At 52.1% G+C, this 23050-nt stretch overlaps 12 protein-coding genes across 12 annotated transcripts; 5 read left to right on the forward strand and 7 right to left on the reverse strand.

Moving 5' to 3' along the window:
• Positions 1-2199: 2199 nt before the first annotated feature.
• SAICODRAFT_9351 (uncharacterized protein) lies at positions 2200-2556 on the reverse strand (the record flags this gene model as incomplete). The annotated part of the gene is made up of 1 exon (XM_019171879.1): positions 2200-2556. The coding sequence occupies one exon, from the start codon at positions 2554-2556 to the stop codon at positions 2200-2202; it is 357 nt and encodes a 118-aa protein (XP_019022137.1).
• Positions 2557-3080: 524 nt separating this feature from the next.
• On the reverse strand, positions 3081-3671 carry SAICODRAFT_9352 (uncharacterized protein; the record flags this gene model as incomplete). Its single annotated transcript, XM_019171882.1, has 1 exon — positions 3081-3671. The coding sequence occupies one exon, from the start codon at positions 3669-3671 to the stop codon at positions 3081-3083; it is 591 nt and encodes a 196-aa protein (XP_019022138.1).
• A 1307-nt stretch (positions 3672-4978) lies between these two features.
• SAICODRAFT_161754 (uncharacterized protein) lies at positions 4979-5938 on the reverse strand. The gene is made up of 2 exons (XM_019165616.1): positions 5666-5938; positions 4979-5613 (listed from the first exon to the last, which is right to left on the reverse strand). The coding sequence occupies exons 1-2, from the start codon at positions 5757-5759 to the stop codon at positions 5171-5173; spliced, it is 537 nt and encodes a 178-aa protein (XP_019022139.1). The 5' UTR covers positions 5760-5938; the 3' UTR covers positions 4979-5170.
• Positions 5939-6100: 162 nt separating this feature from the next.
• On the forward strand, positions 6101-7757 carry SAICODRAFT_31542 (uncharacterized protein). The gene is made up of 3 exons (XM_019167946.1): positions 6101-6350; positions 6408-6746; positions 6807-7757. Exons 1-3 carry the CDS (start codon positions 6179-6181, stop codon positions 7706-7708), a joined length of 1413 nt encoding a protein of 470 aa, XP_019022140.1. The 5' UTR covers positions 6101-6178; the 3' UTR covers positions 7709-7757.
• A 43-nt stretch (positions 7758-7800) lies between these two features.
• On the reverse strand, positions 7801-11070 carry SAICODRAFT_60694 (uncharacterized protein; the record flags this gene model as incomplete). Its single annotated transcript, XM_019169788.1, has 1 exon — positions 7801-11070. One exon carries the CDS (start codon positions 11068-11070, stop codon positions 7801-7803), a length of 3270 nt encoding a protein of 1089 aa, XP_019022141.1.
• A 272-nt stretch (positions 11071-11342) lies between these two features.
• On the forward strand, positions 11343-11912 carry SAICODRAFT_60587 (uncharacterized protein; the record flags this gene model as incomplete). The annotated part of the gene is made up of 1 exon (XM_019169780.1): positions 11343-11912. The coding sequence occupies one exon, from the start codon at positions 11343-11345 to the stop codon at positions 11910-11912; it is 570 nt and encodes a 189-aa protein (XP_019022142.1).
• A 282-nt stretch (positions 11913-12194) lies between these two features.
• SAICODRAFT_96083 (uncharacterized protein) lies at positions 12195-12856 on the reverse strand (the record flags this gene model as incomplete). Its single annotated transcript, XM_019172027.1, has 2 exons — positions 12725-12856; positions 12195-12639 (listed from the first exon to the last, which is right to left on the reverse strand). The coding sequence occupies exons 1-2, from the start codon at positions 12841-12843 to the stop codon at positions 12195-12197; spliced, it is 564 nt and encodes a 187-aa protein (XP_019022143.1). The 5' UTR covers positions 12844-12856.
• Positions 12857-13119: 263 nt separating this feature from the next.
• Positions 13120-14643, forward strand: SAICODRAFT_21064 (uncharacterized protein; the record flags this gene model as incomplete). Its single annotated transcript, XM_019166369.1, has 2 exons — positions 13120-13228; positions 13288-14643. The coding sequence occupies 2 exons, from the start codon at positions 13120-13122 to the stop codon at positions 14520-14522; spliced, it is 1344 nt and encodes a 447-aa protein (XP_019022144.1). The 3' UTR covers positions 14523-14643.
• A 319-nt stretch (positions 14644-14962) lies between these two features.
• Positions 14963-16134, forward strand: SAICODRAFT_36706 (putative casein kinase II, alpha chain; the record flags this gene model as incomplete). The annotated part of the gene is made up of 4 exons (XM_019168519.1): positions 14963-15262; positions 15332-15526; positions 15579-15998; positions 16054-16134. 4 exons carry the CDS (start codon positions 14963-14965, stop codon positions 16132-16134), a joined length of 996 nt encoding a protein of 331 aa, XP_019022145.1.
• A 379-nt stretch (positions 16135-16513) lies between these two features.
• Positions 16514-17596, forward strand: SAICODRAFT_60558 (aspartate-semialdehyde dehydrogenase; the record flags this gene model as incomplete). Its single annotated transcript, XM_019169778.1, has 1 exon — positions 16514-17596. One exon carries the CDS (start codon positions 16514-16516, stop codon positions 17594-17596), a length of 1083 nt encoding a protein of 360 aa, XP_019022146.1.
• Positions 17597-17739: 143 nt separating this feature from the next.
• On the reverse strand, positions 17740-18186 carry SAICODRAFT_9361 (uncharacterized protein; the record flags this gene model as incomplete). Its single annotated transcript, XM_019171888.1, has 3 exons — positions 17740-17823; positions 17879-17993; positions 18044-18186. 3 exons carry the CDS (start codon positions 18184-18186, stop codon positions 17740-17742), a joined length of 342 nt encoding a protein of 113 aa, XP_019022147.1.
• A 432-nt stretch (positions 18187-18618) lies between these two features.
• SAICODRAFT_21069 (transcription initiation factor TFIID subunit 2) lies at positions 18619-22794 on the reverse strand. The gene is made up of 3 exons (XM_019166371.1): positions 22587-22794; positions 22463-22535; positions 18619-22408 (listed from the first exon to the last, which is right to left on the reverse strand). Exons 1-3 carry the CDS (start codon positions 22674-22676, stop codon positions 18897-18899), a joined length of 3675 nt encoding a protein of 1224 aa, XP_019022148.1. The 5' UTR covers positions 22677-22794; the 3' UTR covers positions 18619-18896.
• Between the last annotated feature and the right edge of the window lie 256 nt (positions 22795-23050).

The following is a 23050-nucleotide window of genomic DNA, read 5'->3' on the forward strand; positions in this document are numbered from 1 at the left end:
TTTGACCGGGATTATGGGTGTGTCATCCTCGCCACCGCTCCAGTTGATCACGTCATTTGCAAGACCTAACCACTGCTCTTCCTCGGACTCGGTGTCATCCTTGGTAATTTTCTCCGATCTGCCAACCCTGCTGTAGTATTCCTTGGTCGCCTCCGTCTTCTCGTTTGCCTTGGCTATGTTTATCCATTCCAGCATTTTCTCGAGCGCCACATTGCGATCATCTTCTTCGAAGGGCAATCTCGGATCCTCATCCGTACCCGCGAATATCTTTCTTGATACACCATCCGCGGCCTTGTTCTTGGGGCCAGCAATGTATCTCACTTCGACGTTGGACTCATCAAGGATATTGGCCCATCTAGCGTAGATTCCCGATAAGTTAGGAGCGCTGCGAAAGAGTGTTGCCGGCATGTGATCCGTATAGATGATAGATGTCTCTGTCCCTCCGAAATAGCAGTTGTATTTCAAAACCCATTGGACAATCAAAAATAGCTCACGCTTGAATACCCCATAGTTCCTTTCAGTTTTATTGAAGGCCACGGAGTCGAACAGGACAACCCTCTCATTGCCGTTCTCATCCTCTTGTACGATGCATACTCCGCAGGCAATATCTAAAGCATCGGGAGGAGTACGCAATCATCTCCTTACCCGGAATTGGTCCATAGGCGTCAATACATTCACTACACTCTTCTTGATCATATCAAATGCCACCTTCTCGACCATGGTCCAGCGCCATTCAGCATCTTTGATAATAAGCTGACGAAGGGGTCTTTCAATGTGGCAGTAGTTCTTGATCCATCTGCGGCAGATCTGAACGGCACCAAGGAACGCACGCACTCCGTTCACATCCTCAGGGTCGGTCCACTCCCTGATTTTGATGGTACGTTCAAACTTGATTCTTACCACGCCTCCCGCCTTGATCTCATAACCAAGGGTCTCGATGCGGTCAGTGCCAAAAGTAAACTTCTTCCAGCCAATCTTGAACTTGCTCCAGGAGATCCTTGGAAACAGGTGATCTCGATGAAATTCGAAAGCCTGCCAGAAGCCCTTGAAGGCAGTGAATGTATCATCTTGGTAGTACGCCAGATGTGGTCCCGCGGCCAATGATGGTTCAGGGTCAGGGGGAGGTATCCTGCCGTATACAATTGTGGAAGCATTGGCCATGGTATGTGCCGCCCCTGATTCCCCTTGCGGTGTAGTAGTCGGAAACACCTGGCCAAGGCCGTTGACATGGAATGCTAGATACTTTCTATGCGGTTTGAATACTCCCATTGCCAAGAACTCGTTCTTGGAGTCGCAGCCGCATAAGGTATCAAAATCCGGGTTACTTATTTTGTCGATGACGTCAGTAATCAAGTTCATCTTCGACTTGGGTAGTGTGACGTGAGGGTTCACGCTGGCAAAGTTGAATGTGAGTCTCTTGGAGCCATCGGACTTGGTAACAATGACTGGAGGCGAATCCCATTCAGATAGTGGCTCCTTGTCGCCATAGTTGATCTCGAAGAACCCATGTTTGACTCCCTCCGTGACAGTGTCGTACAGGAATTTGGCATCGTCTTGTGATAGTCTCTGTCTGTATCTCACTGCTGTCGGTAATAGCATTTCAGGAACTCGAACGTACTGTTGTGTCAGATCCGTGATCTCCATGTTGGATATATCATTTGCGCCAATGTCCTTCCATAGGTAACACAGACCTAAGAAGTGGTGTTCCTTTTCCTCTATGTCAACGTGAATCCCATTTGCGTTGATACCCATCCCTTCAGCCCACTTCCGAAGATCCGATAGCGATGGTAGTTTCGTCAAATCAAATTCCCGTCGTTCGATTCTCCTGGTCGTTGGGAAATGCTCACCGAAGTCAAGCACATGACGGGTCTTGACATTGTTATCCATGCATACGGTAGCGTTTCTTGCGTTTAGTTCAGCGTATTTTTCATAAGCCTCAGCAGTAGTTTTGGCATTTTCTTCGCGGCGCTTCAACCTGTTCACCCTTTTCTCCGAGTACTCGACCATAGGGAATAGCATTATCCCTTCCTTGGCTTCCTCTCCCCCACCTTCATCAGCCTCTAGATTAACGACTTTGCGGTCATTTGAAAATCCTCCATGAGGCTGAACCTCCTGGACCCAATTGCGCTGGCTAAGTAACCCCATTCTCCTTCCGGTCCGTACTCCTCCAAGTACTCTCTCGCCGTGCCATAGGCGATTTTAACCCATGATCTCTGCTTTGCCATCCGGAGTTGCATTAACGACCATACATCTCCTTGATGAGACTACATCATCACTGGACTCAGAGGATTCCTCATCACCGCTGTCGTACTCAGTGGTTTCGTCATTCTCGCTCCTGGTCGCGCATTTTACCAGACGGATGGGTGGTAGCGGTTTCCATTGCTTTCCCTCAAGAATGACTTCGTCATACCCAGGCGGTCTGAGATACCATGTGTTGTGGTAAACGTCGAACATACCCCTCAAATCAAAGAGCCAAGGGAGACCAAGTAGGAATGAGTATCCAGCGACCCCATAGTACGTGTCCGGGATCACAAAGAATTGAACGACAACACGCATCCCTTAAAGTACTATCTCGACATCCGCCCAACCAGTGAACTTCACACTCCTCCCCTCTGTGGTGCGCATTCGTACTCCTGCCATGTAGGTGCCACCGACCTCATGTATTTTGACACCCCAGGTGTTTGAGAGGCGTTGGAAACGTAACGTTTATATCGGAGCCAGCATCAATCACAAGTTGGTTGAACTTGCGCCACTTGTTAGATGCATCTCGAGCATAAACCGGAACCATGAAGGATGCCCACGCAACTTTGTCGTCCCCCTTGTCGTTATCCATCATGGCGTTTCTCGCATACGTGCTCTTCTTCCTCGTACCCGGCAGGCCCATTGCTCTCGCGATATCTTTCCTCGCGCTCGGTGCTTCCTGTAGGAACTGCATTATGGTCATACTGATGCGTCCTTCATTGAAGAAGCGGATTATGTCCATGGGAGTATGTCCCTCCATCCCCCTGATCTGTTTAAGCCGGCGCTTTTTCTCATCCGGTTTCCCATCTTTGGTCTTGGTATTCGTGTCGATTATGATATCATTGTTCATGTCCTTTGGCTTGAGATGGTGCCATGGGCTTGAGGAATTCACGCGGAATGCGGATGATCTCTCTGCCTTTCGGCTCATCTCTCTTGCGCGGGGGCGCATCGGAATCGGTAGTAGTCTCAACGGTAGCAGCCTTGCGCTTTGCCTCTGCCGCACGTGAGTTCAATAATGTACGGAAGTCCTCGTAGTTGGAGGTTGGGAGTGGCATTCTCGTTCCTTCAATCTCATCCTCGTCACTGGATACTAGCTTGACCATGCGGGAGCAGTAATCGCCAGTGCTAATATCGGCATCCAGCGGGGTGTCATCCCTCATGTCTTCGTCAATATGGAACATGCGTGAGTTGATCACTGGAGGTTGTCCTCCTTGCCCTTGCCTCTCCTGGCCTTGACCTTGACCACCAGGGCGTGCATATCGAGAGTATGACTTGCGAGTACAGATCGACCTGGCACGGTCACTATCCTCTTGTGACACGGGTTTGTTAGGGCACCCCCATGATTGATGCCCCTCCCATTTTAGGCACTTGTGACAGAAAGCGGAGACATCCTGCGCGTTCTCAAGCTCACTCCATTCCTTTTCTGTCATGGCGGACTGACGAACACTCTGTTGGTTCCCAGCGTTGTTACCTCCACTGTTCTACCTGGCTTGACTTCCGTATTGACCCTGACCTTGACCGATCGCGCTAACACTCTCATTGCGACTCCTTTGTGTATACGCCCGAACTCCGGCGTTACCTAGAGCCGCAGGGTCAATAGGGTTTCCGTGTGAATCGTAGAAGAAGTGATGATGGTTGAGGTTCCCCGGGTCGGACTTGCTCCTATCCATGTTCTGACCACCGTTTGATACTTCCGGAGGCACCGTCTGCCCCGTTCTCGCAAAGATCTCGTGACCTTGACCTTGTCCCAGTCCAAACTGTTCACTGCGCCAGAACAGGTTGTTGCGAGTGTTTGACCAATAATATAACTCCTCCTTTGCCTTCCTTAGAGTCTTGGGCCTGGCGCGGATGACATCCTCAGCCAGCGTCAGGTCAGCGATACCGTTAATGAAGGTCGCTATGACCTGGAACAGAGCAACACCGCTGGATAGCTCAGTCGGTTCCTCCGTGTCTGTGCCTCCTAGAGCCTCAAGGATGTCCTCGGCTTCGCAATGGTAGTCGTTGATGGACTTCTTCTCTGACTTCCTGTCATCCTTCCACTGAGTCAGGGACTGGAGTTTTGACGTAATCATCCCGATGTCCTCGTCCTCATTGCGCACCGGGTAACGACTCTGTAATAGTTTCTTGAGTGCTTCCACGTCAGCAATAGTATTGTTGGACTTATTCATGATATTGTTACACTGATTGTTTCGGTCGGCCCAGTAAGCAGCACCGTTCCTTCCACCTGGGTGGTTTGCAAGGTTGGCGTAAACTAGGTCACAGAACAGGTTGCAATCTTCTTCTGTCTCAATCTTTCCTCCCACGGCCACGCGAATTTTCGCAAACCAGCGTGTAACGCTATCTCCCTTCTCCCCCGAGAAGCCGAGTACGTCGACTTTGGGCATGGCAGCGCGTTGCGAGGCCTGTTCTGGTCGCTGTATGCCGGGGGGCAGTGTATGGATGGCTGTAGATGCTGAGGTATTCGGTGTATCAACTTCTTGAAGGTTTATGTCCTCGAACTCAGGGGCGAACGCTTGGTCAGATGATGTTGGACCAAACTCAGGGGTCGATTCAGGGGCTGGTTCGGTGGACGCGTCCGAGTCGACGTTGACCTCACGGTAGCTGTATACGTCGGTATGACGAGACAGTTTGTTGGTTCTGGGATGTTTCGGAAAGGTGTTTTCGATGCCCACGTATGGTTCCTGACAGCTTGTCGGTCTCAAGACTTGAGACTGCCCGACACTACAGCTGTGAAGTTCCGGAAGTAGGCGAAAACTGGATTGGTGACGCTCTGGTGTTCTGACTCTCAGCTTCTCCCACCAATGTTTCTCTAGGAACCAATGGATAGGTAAGTGGTAGTATTAGGGCGTGAGGATAGACCTCCTAGCTACGTCGACCTAGACAACTATCGTAGAGGCGCAGCTACACCCGCCACAGCGTTTGTCTGATGTCACACAAACAACAACGCACTAAACACCATCGCCATGACCACCGACAAAGCCATCCACCCCTCAAACACCCCTCCCCCAACTGCCCCGTTCAACATAAAATTCTCCGTAGGCTGCGCCGGCGTCCCCGCATCCCCACTCGTAATCGGCATCGTGCTCGTCCTAACCCTATCCGTCCCCACACTACTACTCGGCACTCCCACCTCCAACGCACTCCCATTATGCGCGGCTGCACCACACCAAGGCATCCCGCTATAACAAAGATCCGTACATGACCCGTCGGCTTGTGGGCACGCGTGGACGCACGATTGGACTTGGTAGATACATTCGAAGTAGGGGATTGTGAGGCTGTACAGTGTTGCGTTTGGGGCGAAGCCGTTTGAGCAAGTGCAGGAGTAGTCGAGGGATGTGGGGTAGCAGGAGTTTGAGAGGGCGGTGTAGGTTGCTGTCGTACGGTTAGTGGGGTGGGAGAGGCTGGAGGGGGATGGGATGAGTACCGTTTGCGCAGATGTCGTCACAGACGGCGATTTGGTTCTGGCACCAGCTTTCTTTGGTTGCGTAGTCGATTGCGGAGGCGTTGAACAGACCCATCTCGAGATGACTAAACAAGGGTACTGGACTGAGGATTAGGGCGGAGTCGTCATCTTATAGAAGATTGAATATAGTGATTGTTTCATGGCGGAAGCTTGGGCGTTGCACAGACCTCTTCGTACAGTGCTGTTGTTCAGTTTGAGGGGAGGGTTCATTATGTCGCCGTGAGAAGTACGACAAACGGACCGAGACGGGGTGCACAATGACTCTCAGAGAAATACACAAACGAATGCTGTATGTTCATGGTATGACTTACGAAAGAGTGTAAACGCACTCGCCCTGCCTCTAGACTGGTATACTCCGAGTTCCCCACATCAAAATCCCATTTCCAAGTCCCGCTTCGTACAACCCTCCGCCAGGCGAACAACATCTACCACCGATGAACCCCTCCTCTTTTTGATCCCTATTTCAGTTTTCGCATGTTTCAAGCTCTCGCAAACCTCAGCGAACGCGCGCTGAGTCTCGTGAAGCCCGAGAGTCCGCTGCCCGTGCATCCTCACCACAACAACGCGGATCCGAAAGTCGGCGACATACTGGGCGACGACTCGCGACATGATATGGTGATTGGTTTGGGGGAGCATTTGATGATGGGTGAGTGCCTTGCAATGAGGAGTATGGGTTTGGGACTGATTGGTTTGTTGGTGGTAGGCACTCCGATACCGCATGAGCAGCTTGGTGAAGAAGTTCACGAACAACCACGACCAACGAATAAGCGCAAGCTCGACGCGCACGCCAATGAGAAAGTCACTTCAAACAGTACGTCGTCGGAACACATTAATAACACAGCCCTCGTTATCAAAGCCATCGCGCCCGTCGGGGCCCATGTGACGCCATCCATCCCTTCACGACAGGTGCCGAAGTCAGATAGAAGTTTACGAACGCGTGTGAGCGGAAGACTGAGTTTCGTATTCAATGCGCACCCAGTCGATGCGGCCCTTACCTCTACAGAGCCTGACGCAGAGGATTCTCGATCGCTCGTTGCAAAAGGTGTGCAGTCGTAGGCGGCATAGTTCTTCAATGACGTTTTGCTAACTGCTTTGCACACAGAATCTTCGAAACTTGGCTATACGGACAAGATCATTGTAATACACTCAACTACGTCGGACGATGTGACGTCGACAGCACCGGCAGTGGCGAAGCCTGCCAGACCTACGATCGAAGTCCCTCTATTCAGGATCATCGACGACACCTCAACAACGTCTAAACCGCCTCCGGAACCGGGGAAGTCTCCAGCACGTCCACTCCTACGTTCAGCATCTACTTCTCCCCGCGCAGTTCGAAAAGCGCCTCCTTCATTGTCGCAGGCAGTCGTCGCACCAGAAGACGACCCCTTGGGTGACGATATCTACCACAAAGCACACCAGAAGCCTTTCCGTTCCGAACGTCATTTGTTGATCAAAGAAAGAGAGCGTATCGCTTATGAGAAGCTTCAACTCGAACGTGAGTTCGAGATCTTGCAGGGCCTGGACTGGATGCGTGTCGTAGGACCAATCCTACACAAACGAAGACCAGATCACAAGTTTACTCATGCCGAATATGAAACGGAGCGGACACGACTCATCGAAGAGACTAGGAGCGTGTTGGAGAAGTATCGGATCTGGAAAGCGGAGGAGGCTAGGAAGAAGAAGGGTCCTCTCAGAGCGGGTACAGCTATTGTCCGGCAGAAGAGTGCTACGCCAACACCCAGTGTACACGAAGAGGCTATTGTTCGTAAGAAGAAGTTTAGGGTTGAGCGGACAGATCCGAATTGGCCAGGATGGAAGAGGATTAGGATTATCTTCAAGGGCATGCGTCCTCCAACACCGACATCCTTGCTCGCGGCAGTTGAAGCAAGCAAATTGCGGGGCAAGAATGCTAGGAAGAGCGGAAGGGTTGTTACAGCATGGGGAGAGCCATTACCTAGGATCGCGATAGCAGATAGGGACTTCACGTTGCCATATTGGTTATAGCGAAATGAACTATCTTACAGGAATACAAGCAAAATTACCACTCTATTATCGTACTGCCTATATTTTTCTACTTACAGCGCTCCTTTGCTATTTTAAAGCAACAACTTCTTGAACTGAGCGACGATACGGTCCAAGTTCTCGGTCTCAGCCTTCATGGTCTCCAACTTCTCCGCGTTCTGGGCCCTCACGTTCTCGGGGACCTTGTTCTCGTAATCCTTCTGCGCCAACAACTTCTGCATCTGTGCCTGCTGCTGCTGAATCTTTCCAATCTTCTTCTCGGCCTTAGCAATCTCGGCGTCGAGGTCAGCGTGACCCTTGACCAAGAGCAAGGCGTTGCAATCCTTGTTGATGGCGTAGACGGCACACCCCTCAGGCTGCTCGGATCCAGAGGCCAAAACCTCGCAAGACTCGCATCCTTTGATAAGGGCAACAATGGAAGGAGACTGCTCGGCGATGACACCGTTGATGCTGGCGTCAGCTTGGACGAAGATCTTGGCGCCCTGGAGGACGTTGTACTCAGCCATCAAAGAGCGGGCGCCCTTAACAACGGAGAACACGAGCTCGAAGTTGGTCTCGGCCTCGGGGTCGTGGAGCTGCTCGTTGTACACGGGGTAAGCGGCCTTGACGATGGTGGGGGTAGAGTCCTGAGGACGGCGAGGGATACGCTGCCACAATTCCTCGGTAACGTAGGGCATGAAGGGGTGGATCATGCGGAGAGCACCGTCCAAACAGGTGTAAAGAGTCTGCTGAGCGGAGATCTTCTGCTCCTCAGTACCCTCGAGGATGAGGTACTTGGAGTTCTCGATGTAGACGTCACAGAGCTCGTACAACCAGTAGTTGTAAACAGAGTTGGTAGCCTCGAAGAAGTTACGGGCCTCGAGGTGCTTGTTGATGTCCTTGGCAGCCTTGTTGTACTTGTGCAAGATCCACCTCTCGACGAGGGATTCCTTGCCGGTCTTCTCGATCTTAGCAGCAGGGACGAAGTCGGGGCCGAGACGCATGAGAGCGAACTTGGTAGCGTTGTAGATCTTGTTACAGAACTTACGGTAACCCTCAACACGGACGACATCAAGGTTGATGTCACGTCCACCAGTAGTGTAAGCACAGAAAGCGAAACGGAGAGCATCGGTACCACACTGAGGAATCCCGTTAGGGTAAGACAGCTTCTGACCAGTCTTCGCCTTCTCGATCTCGCGAGGGTCGAGGTTACCGACTAAAAGCTTGGCGTGCAAATCATCGAGGGAGATACCCTCAATCATGTCAATAGGGTCGACGACGTTACCGAGAGTTTTGGACATCTTACGTCCCTGAGCGTCACGGACGAGGGAGTGGCAGAAGACCTCCTTGAAGGGAACCTGACCAGTCAACTTGATACCAAGCATGACCATACGGGCAACCCAGAAGAAGAGAATGTCCCATCCGGTCTCCAAGAGCGAGGTAGGGTAGAAGTTCTCGTAGTCGGGGGTAACCTTAGGCCATCCCAAGGTAGAGAAAGGCCAGAGACCGGAGGAGAACCAGGTGTCAAGGACGTCCTCATCCTGAATCAACTCAAACTTCTTACCAGGGAACTGCTTCTCAGCCTTCTCCTGAGCAGCCTCCTTAGTGCGGCCAGAGACCCACCATTTACCATCACCACGGTCCTGCTCCTCGCCCTCAATCTGGACGTAGTAGACAGGAGCCTGGTGACCCCACCAAAGCTGACGGGAGATACACCAGTCCTGGACGTTCTCCATCCAGCGCTGGAAGTCAGCTTCGGAGACAGCGGGCTGGATCTTGATCTGACCGGACCTGACGGCCTCAGCGGCTACATCAGCCATAGCCTGCTGGGAGACCCACCATTGGGGTTTGAGGACAGGCTCGATGATGTCGCCAGACTTGGAGCAGACGGGGATGGACATGGGGTTGTCCTTGACCTCGACGAAGAGACCACGCTCGGTCAACTTCTCCACAACGGCCTTACGGGCGTGGAAGCGCTTCATGCCAGTGAACTCACCACATGTGTTGTTAAGGGTACCGTCATCGTTAAGGATGTTGATGAACTCGAGGTTGTGGCGCTTACCGACCTCGTAATCGTTAGGGTCGTGAGCGGGGGTGATCTTGACGGCACCAGTACCGAAAGCCATGTCGACGACGATAGAGTCGCAGACGATAGGGATCTTGCGGTCGACGAAGGGGTGCTTAACGAACTTGCCGTGAAGGTGCTTGTAGCGCTCATCGTCGGGGTGGACAGCGACAGCGGTATCACCGAGCATGGTCTCGGGACGGGTAGTGGCGACGATGATCTTCTCGTCGGAAGCCTCGATCTCGTAGGCAAAGGAGGTGATGGCTCCGAACTCGACCTTGTCTTCTGGGTCGTATCCGGGGACGGAGAGGAGGGTACGTCCAGAAATCTCCTTCTGGTCAACCTCGAGGTTGGAGAGGGTGGTGTTCAACTGGGTACACCAGTTGACGAGACGATTAGCACGGTAGATGATACCCTCCTCGTGAAGGCGGACGAAAGTCTCGACGACGGCAGCGGAGAGGTTCTCGTCCATGGTAAAAGCTTCGCGAGTCCAGTCGTAGGAAGCACCAAGACGCTTCAACTGGCCAGTAATGCGGCTATGGTAGTCATCCTTCCACTTCCAGATAATGTCAATGAAGTCCTTACGGCCGTAGTCGTGACGAGTCTTCTTCTCCTGAACCCACAAACGCTTCTCAACGGCAGACTGGCAAGAAAGACCGGCATGGTCAAATCCAGGCAAGAAAAGAACGGTCTTACCCAACATACGATTCCATCGAACAAGGGTATCCTGAATAGCGATAGTAAGGGCGTGTCCGATGTGAAGAGCACCAGTCACGTTTGGTGGAGGAGCGGGAACGACAAAGGTCCCCTCAGGCTTAGGCTTGCCATCAGGTCCGAACTCAGGCTCGAAGAAACCAGACTTCTCCCACCACGAGTACCACGCAGATTCAACAACCTGAGGATCATAGTTCTTCAACGCAGGCAACTCCAAATCCTGCAAGACCTTCTTGTCTCCAGGCTTGGTCAACTCGACGTATGGCTCAACGTTGACCTCCTCCTTCTTCGCCTTCTTCTCCTTCTTGGGCTGAGCAGCCTGCTTGGCCTTATCCGCGTCCTGCGCAGCCTTCTTCGCGGCGAATCGAGCGGCTTTCTCGGCCTTTTGACGCTCCTTCTCGAGCTGCTTTGCGGACTTGGGCTTTCCGTCCGCCCCGAGCACTACACCGTCAGTGGAAGCGTGAGCCTCGGCGGACTGAGCGATAGCATCCTTAGTCTCCTGAGAAACAGGCGTAGCCTCCTGGACATTGTTGGTAGCGGGAACGGCCTCGCCAATTGGGTTCGAGGAGCCGGAGTTGGTAGCCATATTGCGTGTATAAAGCGCTGGCTGAATCTGAAAATGGGGAAGCGGAACGATGGACCTCCTAGGGATCTGAAGGGATATTAATCGAGTGATCCGTCCCAAGGCTGTTGGCATACAGTCCACAGATATTCAGCTCTGTTCTTGACGTTTACTCCACAAATTCTGATTCACCTGCAGAAACGCTGCGCGAGTCAGGTCTGGTCCCTCGATCCGATTACGAATTACGGCGAAGTACGAAAAGTCAAGAAACGGACAAAATGCCAAACGATACTCAGATGCCTGATTTTGGAGCATTCGCTTCCCCAAAGACCGAGGAGGGAAAGAAGAATGACTTGCCGCCGAGGATCGTGCTCGGTCCTGACGGTAAACCGTGCAAGTCTTGTACCGCCTTCAGTGCGTGGGCAAAACTCCCGAAGAAGAAAGCGACCGGTGCCACCGATCCCTCATCATCATCCGCTCCACAAGACACCGTAACCCCCGCAACCCTCCCTCCAGACTGTCCACCCGACGTCGAAGCACTCGGACGAGCAACTTGGACTTTCCTCCACTCCATGGCAGCAACATACCCCGACTCCGCCCCACCAGAGAAACAAAAAGAAATGTCCTCATTCCTCCGGATCTTCGGAAACGTCTACCCCTGCTGGGTCTGTGCCGAGGATTTCCGGAGTTGGATGGCGAAGGATGAGAATAAACCTGTGCTGACGGGAAGGGAGGCAATGAGTCGGTGGATGTGTAGGGCGCATAATGAGGTTAATGAGAAGTTGGGGAAGCCAGCGTTTGATTGTAACAAGTGGGAGGAGAGGTGGAGGACGGGGAGGAAGGGGTGCTTCCCGGAGGATCTTTAGAGGACGAGGATGGAGGGGAATGGGTATTCGCACGGTGTGGACATAATCAAGAGCTGAAGTGTCTATGCTGTGTATTCTCCACTCAACAAAAGAGTATCATGCAACCAGAGGTATTGAGGTTTGCCATTGAGGGGCCCCTGCATGTGTTTTGCCGTGTCAAGCCTTCCTGCACACGTCTTCCATACCCGTCCCTCATATCTTTGTGTCCGCCTCCACTCAGCTCGAACGCATCCAGTGAAGCGTTGTCGAACGCTGTCAAGTTCTTCTCCCCGATTTTGCTGTTCACATCTCCCCACACTCCGCAACCTGCACCGTAATTCTTGGCTTATTATTCGCACCCGTGCTCACATTCTCGATCTTCCTCAACACCCCCATCCCTTCCTCATCCCCCTCCATCAACCGCCCAAACACAACATGCTTCCCATCCAAAAACGGCGTCTCCTTACACGTGAGGAAAAACTGACACCCATTCGTATCGGGGCCACTATTGGCCATAGACAACAACCCGGGCCCGGTGTGTTTGTGAATGAAGTTCTCGTCGGCAAAGCCGGAGCCGGTGGAATAGATTGATGTCGAGCCCGTGCCGTCGGAGTTGAGGAAGTCGCCGCCTTGGATCATGAAGTCTTTGATCACGCGGTGGAAAATGGAGTTCTTGTAGCCCTGGGGGCGGCCTGTCTTCGGGCTCTTCGATTCGCCGGTACAGAATTGTCGGAAGTTTTCAGCGGTTCTAATTCAATGATTAGCATCTGCTATATGGATCAACTGATCCCCGAGTTTGGGGAAGGGGGAAGGAGGGAGGGAGACGCACGCACTTTGGACAAGTATCCGCAAACAACTCAAACTTCATTCGCCCAATCGGTTGCCCGCCAAGAGTGATATCCATAAACACAATGGGATTCCCATTAGGTCCAGCTCCTGGTATCGATGACATTCCAAAATATTTTCCTCTCGTCAAGCGGCTCGATGTCGTAGGTCGTATGTGGTCAGAATTGGCTCCAGTCCCCGCCTGTTCCGCACTTGCAGCCCGCAGCCAGATTACGCACGCTTGCTTGTACTCAAGTCGATCCGGTTGGATCCTCAAGACCCGATCTTATACCCAACCGCTGTTGACTCTTGATTGTTCTGTGATCAATTGGAGTTGAAGGAAGAGTAATCAAGCGATCCGCGAAACTTCGCAGCTGGTACAGGCTTGAAGCCATTGGCCACCATGTCGGCAACCGCAACTCCGGCACCAACAACGACAGGTTACACAAACAGCCCAGCAACATCTACACATGTCAGCCCATCTACTAATTCCAGTGGTGGCAGTTCGGGCGGTACGAGTACAGCCCCCTATCCCTCCTGTCCAATGGCCACTAACAAAGCAAGCACGCAGTCGCAGGCTCCCCCCTCCTCTTCTTCGTCGCCCTAGGCTTCGGAATTCTCTTTACGAACTTGTGGATCATCGTCGGTGTGAAATACTGTTTCAGATACAACCAGCGTCAACGCGCCCGTCAACTCGCTCTTCAATACCCCGACGGTGTACCGCCCAATGTGACGATTGGTCGTGATGGGCGTCCGGCGCATGGACATGGGAGGAGGAGGAGAAGGGAGAAGAAGTTGATGAGCATCGAGGAGGCGGAGGAGAGGTTCCCGACTACTACTTATAAGGCGTGGAGGATGCGGAGAGAGATGCAAGGACTCAGTGTTGAGGGTGGGGTGAGTAAGAGTAGGCCGGGGAGTGTGCATGAGATGATACTCGATACGGATAATAAGAATGAGGAACATGGTGAGGAGGTGCAGGAGGTTGTTGGGAAGGATGTGGATGTGGGTGGGAAGGGGGAGGCAAGCGGCGCGCCGAGGACGAGTATGGTCCATGTTCGCGCTCTTTCATCCGCGAGTACCGTCACCTACCATGCCGACGACCACCAAAAAGACACCACCATCACCACAGCACCCGACACCGACACCGACACCGATCTCTCCCTCCCAACCATCATCATCGAAGAACCCCTCACCCCCACCCTCCCCCACTCCCACGCCCAGTCCGACAACGATAATGACCACGATCACGACTCAGGCGACAACTGCGCAATCTGCATTGACACCCTCGAAGACACCGACATCATCCGTGCTCTCCCTTGCGGGCACGCATACCACGCTACATGTTTGGATCCGTGGTTGACAACGAGGAAGGCGAGTTGTCCGTTGTGTAAGCGCGACTACTACGTTCCCAAGGTGGTACCGGGACAGGAAGCTGGACCGGGAGTGTTGATTGGGGAGGGAAGAAGTGGAGTGGTGCAAGCGCCGCAGCCGGTACATGTAAGGTTTGGGGGATTGATGATGCCGTTGTGGAATCCGCGTGGGCCGTCAACCGTACACGGTGCTGGTGGTACTCATCCTTCTCGCCCCACCCCAGCCGAAACGCGTACTTCGATGAGCCTCGGACGCGGGAGTCAAGATCAAGGTCATGAAAGGCTGGATACGCGAACGGGAAGGTTCAGGTTTGCGATACATCGTTGGTGGAGGGGTGAGACGCCGAGTGAGCGGAGACGCAGGTTGGGGGATTTGGAGATGCAGAATCGGACGCAGATGCCGGAGGGGTTGAGGGTGGGGTATACGGGGCGATAACGCAGATTTGGGGATGGTCATGTTGTTCGTATCGGACGATATTGACGGGGACGGCCGGTGGGGGCGGGGTTTTCGGTATCCGTGTTTTTGGGTATGGCGTATTTACTTTCTCTTTTTGGATAACTGCGGGTCAATTTAGGATTAGGATATAGGGATCTACTCGGTGGATATGGCAATGGATACCTTCTCTTTAATCATGTACATAGTTATACCAGCCCTAGGCTATCGCTTCGCCGAGCACGGGACACCCAACTGGGTCTAGTCAGGTGGTCCACGGCAGGGTCGCATACCGCAGTTCGAAATCTCGGTGAGTGGGAACACAAACGGGAAAGAAGGGAGTTTCGTCCAATCGACACAAGAGACCGACTGTATCACCTAATCCCTGCTCCATCCGCTCGTCCTTCTCCTGTCACGCTCGTCGCACCGTCTCGCAGCACACAATGTCCGTCGCTCGGTCCTACGCCGACGCAAACGAACGTCAATCCCAATCATACTGGGACTACGACAACCTCCAAGTCCAATGGGGCCAGATCACGAACTACGAAATCACCCGCAAGATTGGACGCGGAAAATACTCTGAAGTATTCGAGGGTATTAACGTCCTCGCCAGGGAACGCTGCGTGATCAAGGTGTTGAAGCCGGTGAAGAAGAAGAAGATTAAGCGCGAGATCAAGATCTTGCAGAATTTGAGTGGGGGGCCGAATGTTGTTGCGTTGTTGGATGTTGTGAGGGATCCGCAGGTATGTGCCGACGCGAGTAGGGATGGGGATAGGGAATGTATGCTGACTTTTGGGTGCGTGTGTGTGTAGAGCAAGACTCCATCACTGATATTCGAGCATATCAACAACCAAGACTTTAGGGTCCTCTACCCCAAGTTGACGGATTTCGATGTACGGTACTATATCTTGGAGTTGTTGAAGGCCTTGGACTTTTGTCACTCGAAGGGGATTATGCACAGAGATGTGAAGCCGCACAACGTCATGATCGACCACGAAAAGAGACAGGTAGCTTCGGCTTGATTATACTGTATGGCAATGTGCTAATAGCGAACTACAGCTTCGCCTCATCGATTGGGGATTGGCAGAATTCTACCACCCAGGAACCGAATACAACGTCCGCGTCGCCTCCCGCTACTTCAAAGGCCCCGAACTCCTCGTCGATTTCCAACTCTACGACTACTCCCTCGACATGTGGTCCCTCGGCGCCATGTTCGCCTCCATGATCTTCCGACGCGAACCCTTCTTCCACGGCCACGACAACTACGACCAACTCGTCAAAATCACGAAGGTCCTAGGAACTGACGACTTTTACGATTATTTGGAAAAGTATGATATCACGCTCGACCCGCAATACGATGATTTGATCGGGAAGTGCTCGAAGAAGCCGTGGACGAAGTTTGTGAATCAGGAGAATTCGAGGTATATCTCGAACGAGGCGTTGGATTTTTTGGATAAGTTGTTGCGTTATGATCATCAGGTATGGCAACACCTCCTCACTGGCAAAAGGTCATCTGTATTAATTGTTGGGATAGGAACGGTTAACACCAAAGGAGGCTATGGTCCACCCTTACTTTGCGCCTGTTCATGCTCAGGCTGCCGCGAATACCCAGTAGACCAGAAAGGAAAAAGTGTGTGCTTGGATTGAGGAGATGGTGGATTGTATACTCGTGTGTTGATTGGAGCATTGGATAGTGGATAGCTCTGGGAGCTGGCGCAGGTTGAGTCATTGCTTGCGCAGGGATAGCTATAGGTTGCTTTCGTCGTTTTGCCCGTATTTCTTGTCTGTTCGTCCGTTCTTTCGTTAATCCCGTCTCGTTTCTTATTGAAGACGATTGCAATTACAGCGTTATCCCAGGCTCTTGCCACTTCTGTGACTCTAAATCTCCGTACGCGGTGCTGCGAGTTTCAGGGCAGCGCATGTCTGGAAATGTCGAGGCCGACTCTAAATTTAGACGTGCGACTCCCATAACCTCCAAGATCAATACCCCCACAATGGCCGCCCAGAAGGAATATAAGGTCGGTATCCTCGGTGCCACCGGCACTGTCGGCCAGCGCTTCATCGTCCTGCTCCAAAATCACCCATACATGAAGATTCACACCCTCGGCGCCTCCTCTCGATCCGCCGGCAAGACCTACAAGGAAGCTACCCGATGGACCCAAGCTATCCAGATGCCCGCTTTCGTGAAGGAGATGCAGATCTACGAGTGCAAGTCCGAGCACTTCAAGGAATGCGATGTCGTCTTTTCCGGGCTGGACCACGACGTTGCGGGACCTATTGAGATTGATATGTTGAAGGCCAACATCCCCGTTTTCTCCAACGCGAAGAACTACCGCCGTGATGAGACGTGTCCGTTGATCGTCCCCACCGTCAACACGAGCCATTTCGACCTCATCCCTCACCAGCGCTCTTTGCACGGTTTGGACAAGGGTTTCCTCGTCACCAACGCCAACTGCTCTACCACCGGTATTGTGGTTCCCCTCAAAGCCCTTCAAGACGCATTCGGCGAGTTGGCACAGATCAACATCGTCACGATGCAAGCTATCTCGGGCGCTGGATACCCCGGTGTCCCATCCCTCGATATCATCGATAACCTCGTTCCCTTCATCGGTGGTGAGGAAGACAAGATCGAGTGGGAAACGAACAAAATCTTAGGTGGCCTGTCAGCAGACAACAAGTCCTTTGACTACTTGAAGAACACGAAGGTTGCGGCACAGTGTAACCGTGTCGCTGTCATCGATGGACACACCGAGTGCGTACAGGTCACTTTCGCCCAGCGCCCCGCACCATCCGTCGAGGAAGTCAAGAGGGTCCTCCGGGAATACACTTGCGAAGCACAATCCCTCAACTGCCCCTCTGCACCCAAACACGCTATCCATGTCTTCGAGGAGAATGACCGTCCCCAGCCGAGGTTGGACAGGGATGTCGATGGTGGGTATGCTGTTGCGGTTGGAAGAGTTAGGGAGGATAAGGTGTTTGATATCAAGTTTGTTGCGTTGAGTCATAATACCGTCATTGGTGCTGCTGGGTCTGGGATTTTGAATGCGGAGGTCGCTATTGCGAAGGGGTTATTCTAAGTTGAAGTTTAAAAATGGGTGGAGTTGGGATTGTCATGGGAGAGGGAGCATATGATAGAGCATCTGGTGGAAAGAAGATTGGAGTGGAATATCCGTGTAATCAATGTTCCAATGTTTTAGATATCATGCACCGCCCCCATCCTCTATTGCTGGCCAGCTTCTGGTGCTGGCGTCGGTGGAGGTGCACCAAATGACACACCCGCCGTCTTCTCTGTGCAATTGTAAAGCTGTATGAACCAGTTAGCGAAACGGATGCATATGAAGGGTTCTTCTGTTCCGTACATCTCTCAGTGGTGCCAAGCAAGGCTTAGGATCCTGTGGATTCGCCTGCAAGCAATCGTCATACAACTTGATCGCATCCGCACACGCCTCCTTCACCTTCCGCAGAACAGCAACGCTGGTCCAATCGTCAGCATCGTTTCTCCATCCTCTTTCACATCAACGTACTTGTCCTCAGAACACTTCGTCAAAGCCTGTCTCTGTCTCCAACACGCAGCATCCCAGTCATTGGGGTGAGAGGTAACGCAAGCCTGAAGCGCGAAGAGCTCGTTTGCGCACTTTTCGGCGACTTCTTGGAGGGTGTTTTCCATTATGAATCGAGCGGATCAATGGGGTTTGGGGTTGAGAGGTCGAGGAGGAGGTCGTAATTATCGGAATTTCTGGACGGGATGCACCCCGGGATTTGGCCTGCGTTGAGGTTGCTTGAAGTACGACGTCGATAACAACAACATTCTCATCGATGTTGCCGAGAACACCTACTGCCATCAAGCTTGCTCAGGAAGATGTGAGGATCTGAATCATATTACGTTTCACGCGATGCTAATGGATTCTTACAGATCTTCGAGTACGACGATAACCTCGCACGAAAACGTGCGGAGGAAGCTGCTAAGCGAGCACTGCCTGGAGATGTCTCGAGCTCTTTGACGGAGGACCAGATTAGGAGGCAGATGAGTGCGCAGGAGAGAATCACTGGTGCGAGTAGATAGGAGCCGTTGTCCATTGGCCTTACACCGAGAGCGGCTGAACAAACTCATATACCCAAGATATCGGATAGTGATCAATTGTAACCAACCATGCCGATACACACCGTGGACTAGGTATTGGTATCTTATTCTTCTTCCATAACCAATTCATCAGCTGTCCATGCTAGTTGTGTTGCCGTGTAATGCGTTCTCCCAGTAGAATAACGAAAAAACACGAGATAACAAAGATAACCCAATGCCCAACACCGGTATGCTAAAACGCTTTCCATATCATCGCATCCAAAAACTTATTCCACTCGTCCTCCTCTTCGCCAGTTTTAAGCACCGCCTCCTCCTCCCCCGCCCAGCTTGATCTTCAACGTGGGTAACTTCAACTTGATGGTGGGTGCCAGCACGGGTGTCGCAGGACTTTCTTCTTTCTTGATTTCCTGTTTCTTCGGTGGTCTCGGCCACGGTAACTCCTTCCTGAACACGATCTTACCCTTGCCAAGATATGTAGCACGCAGCCTTGGCTTCGGTAGCTTGAGCTTAACAAGGTACGAATCTTTCGTCGTAAACAGCAATTGACACAAATCAAGCAAATCCCTGCGACTCAACAAATCGAGTTCCGTCGAATTTGCCGCATCCCAAAGTAACTTCTTCAGTAAATCAGACTCCGCAATTTCCCTCTGCAACGCGTCAATGGCACCACCCGGGTTCGCCCTCGCAAGTGCTTGACGACGCTCCTCAGCGGCGATATCACCACTTTCCTCCTCAATGATCATATCATCCAACCCACCGCCCTCGCCAGCCGATTGAGGCCTTCCGCCGATAGCTACGTCACCGAACCCTCTTAGTATGGTTTTCACGAGATGTCGCCGAACGACGGGCGATGGATCAGACGTGAGTGCGAAGAAGACATATTTCGCCAGAGAAGCTTGACGCAAAGCACCGAGATCGATAAGCGCCTCGAACGCTTTCATCCTTAAAGGATCGAAGTTCTCTTCTTGAGTATATGCCAGGTACTCTTTGAAGTTCGGCTTGATTAGCCGTTTCTTGGTGAGTGTCTCCTTGACCTCGATTGCCTTTCTTGAGATGATGTTCTGGTACGAGGGAAGCCACTGGTCCATCCTCTGACACCTCTCAATTTCTTTCACGACAACCTCCGAAAACCCGGCGTCGTTGTTCTCATTATCCCCGAAATCGAAGGTGAACTGAGATATAGCCGCCTCTGACGAGACAAGCGTTGCCGCGAGTGCTCCCATAATCTTTGCCAGATAGAACGCGTCTGAGTAGTCATTTCCCGAGTTATCGTTATACTTCAACAGATCCAACAGAAACTGCTTAACGCCAGCAGGCGCCTTCTGCTGATTATCCCGAATCCTCGAGATGGCTTCCACGATTGCACACATAACATGGTAGCGCGTAAAGTCCTCAAAGTCATTGGGCAGAGGTATCGTGGAGTTCTCATAACAGAACAAATCGCGGAACGCTTTGTTCAGGTGAAAGTGCCCGATCCACTCAAGCTCCTCTGTCGCTGATTTGGCTAGGGCATAGGCGGCCTCAAGGCGGACGCCGTAGTAATATCGCGTATCCATCAACGTTCGGATCATTGTCGTCGAGATGATGGGATTTTCCTTATTTACGGCAAGAGCGTGAACAGCTTCATACTGCGCGATAACGTCTCTATCCTGCTGAAGTTGTGAGATCCACATGTGCTCAGGCTGATTGACGCTACTTCGGCAGATCCATTCGAAATCCGCATCGATGCGGATCCACTCGAAGGCTTCGGCAGACATTCGGTCTTCCTCGTCCTTTGTCCAGTCGGTGAGCTTCCAGAGGAATGCATCCTCCTCGGTCTGCAAGACGTCGCCCAAGCATTGTAGGACGATTTCTTGCTCTGCAGCGGGTGTGTCTGATGTACCATCCGAGTTTGCTGCTACCACGAGACCGGGTTTCATGGCTTGCCGGCGTTTTCGCTTCAGACGCTTATACTTTGCGTTATATTGAATGTCCACCTTCGTTAGCGCGTCTTTAATCTCAACGACGTGATCGTATGGTGTCCCATCAGCCTCGTGAATCCGGATCGTCATGGGACCGGTGAAGACTGGATTGACCTCGGGGGGCTCCTCATAACGATTATACTTCAAGGCTTCTTGCACGAAGTTCTCCGCATCCAGTGGTCGAGGCAGGATAGCCGTAGTTTGATCCTGCTTGATCGTCATTTCAATTACCATCTTCTTTCGGTTAAACCTCTGCGTGATCTTGAAGACGGGGTATCCTGTACCATAAATCCACTGATCCGTGAAAACGTCGAGCTTTGTGTGACTGATCTTTTCACACGTACGGATGAAGTACGCTGTGCTCAAGCATCCGTTGACCAGATCACCCGTCATTGCCTGCAAGAACAACTTCGGAATAGCCCTCGACAACCCCAATGATCCACCCGACTTCGTGAGACGACGTTCCAAAATATGCAGCACAACTGGCGCTTTAAGAGCAATGAAGTTCAATGCCTCGTAATCGAACGGTGCCATAATCCCGTGATACATCAGACTCGGTCTTCCCACATCTTGCCTGCAAACCTCTTCCGCTTCCTTCTTGAGCCTGAACCGATATTCATTGTTTCCCATAAGCTTTCGCATAAACAAACCCGTGATATAGTATCCCAATCCAATGACGATCCACATATCCTCCCAACCTTTCGCAACGATATTCACACCAACCCATTGTGAAGCCAGAGTGTACGTAAGTGCATTGGTCACCTCGTACATACGATCAATGACATCCGCTGGAAAAAGCATGTTGTTGCTACAAATTGCCAGAGAAGCTGATGCTAATGCTTGTACCGGCGCCTCATCGACGAAACACAGCTTGAAGTTCGTGAATGGGTATGAACCGTACTCCCTGACGAAGAAATCGATTGCCTTATACATGAACGCGCATGTATTCCGCATGTCAGATTCCCTCAAGGGTAAGCAATACCCGAGGACCTCCACAGCACTCATTCCCATCGCATCATCCTCCTCGCTGTCTCGGAACTCTGTGAGACTTACCCGGGTAAAGGGACCTATGGCAAACGCGATATGTTGCGCTGCAACAGGTGATGCCAAAGCGAATGACAGAATCTTCCTTGAGCGGTCTGTAGGATGTGAACGCTCATCGGTCTGATCGCCGGAGCAGATTACAGTGATATCAATGTCTTCTCCCGCGTCATTCAGAGGTGCTGCCGTTTCTGCAGTATCAGGTCGATCTGCATCAGTCATAGCGGTATCGATTGAATCCATGGTTGCATTGGTAGTTGACGGTCGAGCGTTGAGGTGCCGCAAAGTCTTCGGCACGGTAAATTCGAACTCCCACGTACACCGATCCCATAATCCATCCATACAAGGTATCCATGATGACGTAGCTCCCGGTATTGGCGTATTGGTGGTGAAACAGTGAGGATATCGCTTGTCATCGGGTTCGCACCCCACGAAGTACAAGCCCATGTTTGTATCCTCCAGAGTGAAATCTATTCGAACAGTGATAGACGCGTAATTGATACCGAACGGATTGGCAGTCGGCAATGCTGCTGGTGTTCCGGGAATTGGCGAATCTGATCTGCCGTTTGCCATAGGTTGGGACGTGACGAACGCCAATGGCTCCTTCTGAGGTTCCACCCGGACCCCCTTCGGAAACGATATTGCCAATTCTCCTCCCACATCTGCCGCATGTAGAACTCCGTCGAGCTTCGTGCGTAACAAGTGGTGCTGGTGAACGTCGGATCCTTCCGGGAGTTTGAGTTTGGTGAGGTCATGCTTGAGGGAGAAAGGCGCTTCTTTGCCATTAACGGTGACAGCCGATACTTCTGCAAGAACATTGAGTAATTCATTCAGAGAGAGCATTACCCCAGATCACATACTTATCTGTCGGCAATTGAGTCGTAACGCCTTCAATGCTGGGTCCGTCGGGACAATTGTGATCTCCGTCCATCCCTGTACACGCCGTTAGGCGCAATCTATGAACTTGCCTTCGACGCCGCGTACCTTGAGTGCCTTATTTGCAAGATCGACGTCGAGGTTGACTCGTTGGTGACCTGGCGTGTACCCGCGTAAAGGGTCGTCGGGAACTGGCATCGCCTCAAAGGCTTCAGAAGGTCGTGCGCATTACCCGGTCGAGAATGAGGGTATAGGAAGGCAGCGACGAAAACTACTCGTGAACGGCTGGACGCGGGTTTGCGATGGTGTTTTCCTAATTGCGACGACGTATACCTGCCGCCGACGCGCATGCCCAAGCATCCCAGTACAGAAAGGGAGGGTCCCGGAAGTGACCGTCGCATAGTGGGACTCCAAGTTAAACGTCTTGCTTTTGCTATTTGGGTAGGTTTACTGACTCTTATGTTTCAATATGCAGAACATCATGTGCCCACGTACAGTATCGTGGCTATCGATAAGTTTATCTGCGGCGAACAGAAAAGTCCTACGACAGAACCCAGCTCCACTCCCATAAT

The sequence above is a fragment of the Saitoella complicata genome (genome assembly GCF_001661265.1).
Source record: "Saitoella complicata NRRL Y-17804 unplaced genomic scaffold SAICOscaffold_22, whole genome shotgun sequence".
Taxonomy (NCBI): domain Eukaryota; kingdom Fungi; phylum Ascomycota; class Saitoellomycetes; order Saitoellales; family Saitoellaceae; genus Saitoella; species Saitoella complicata.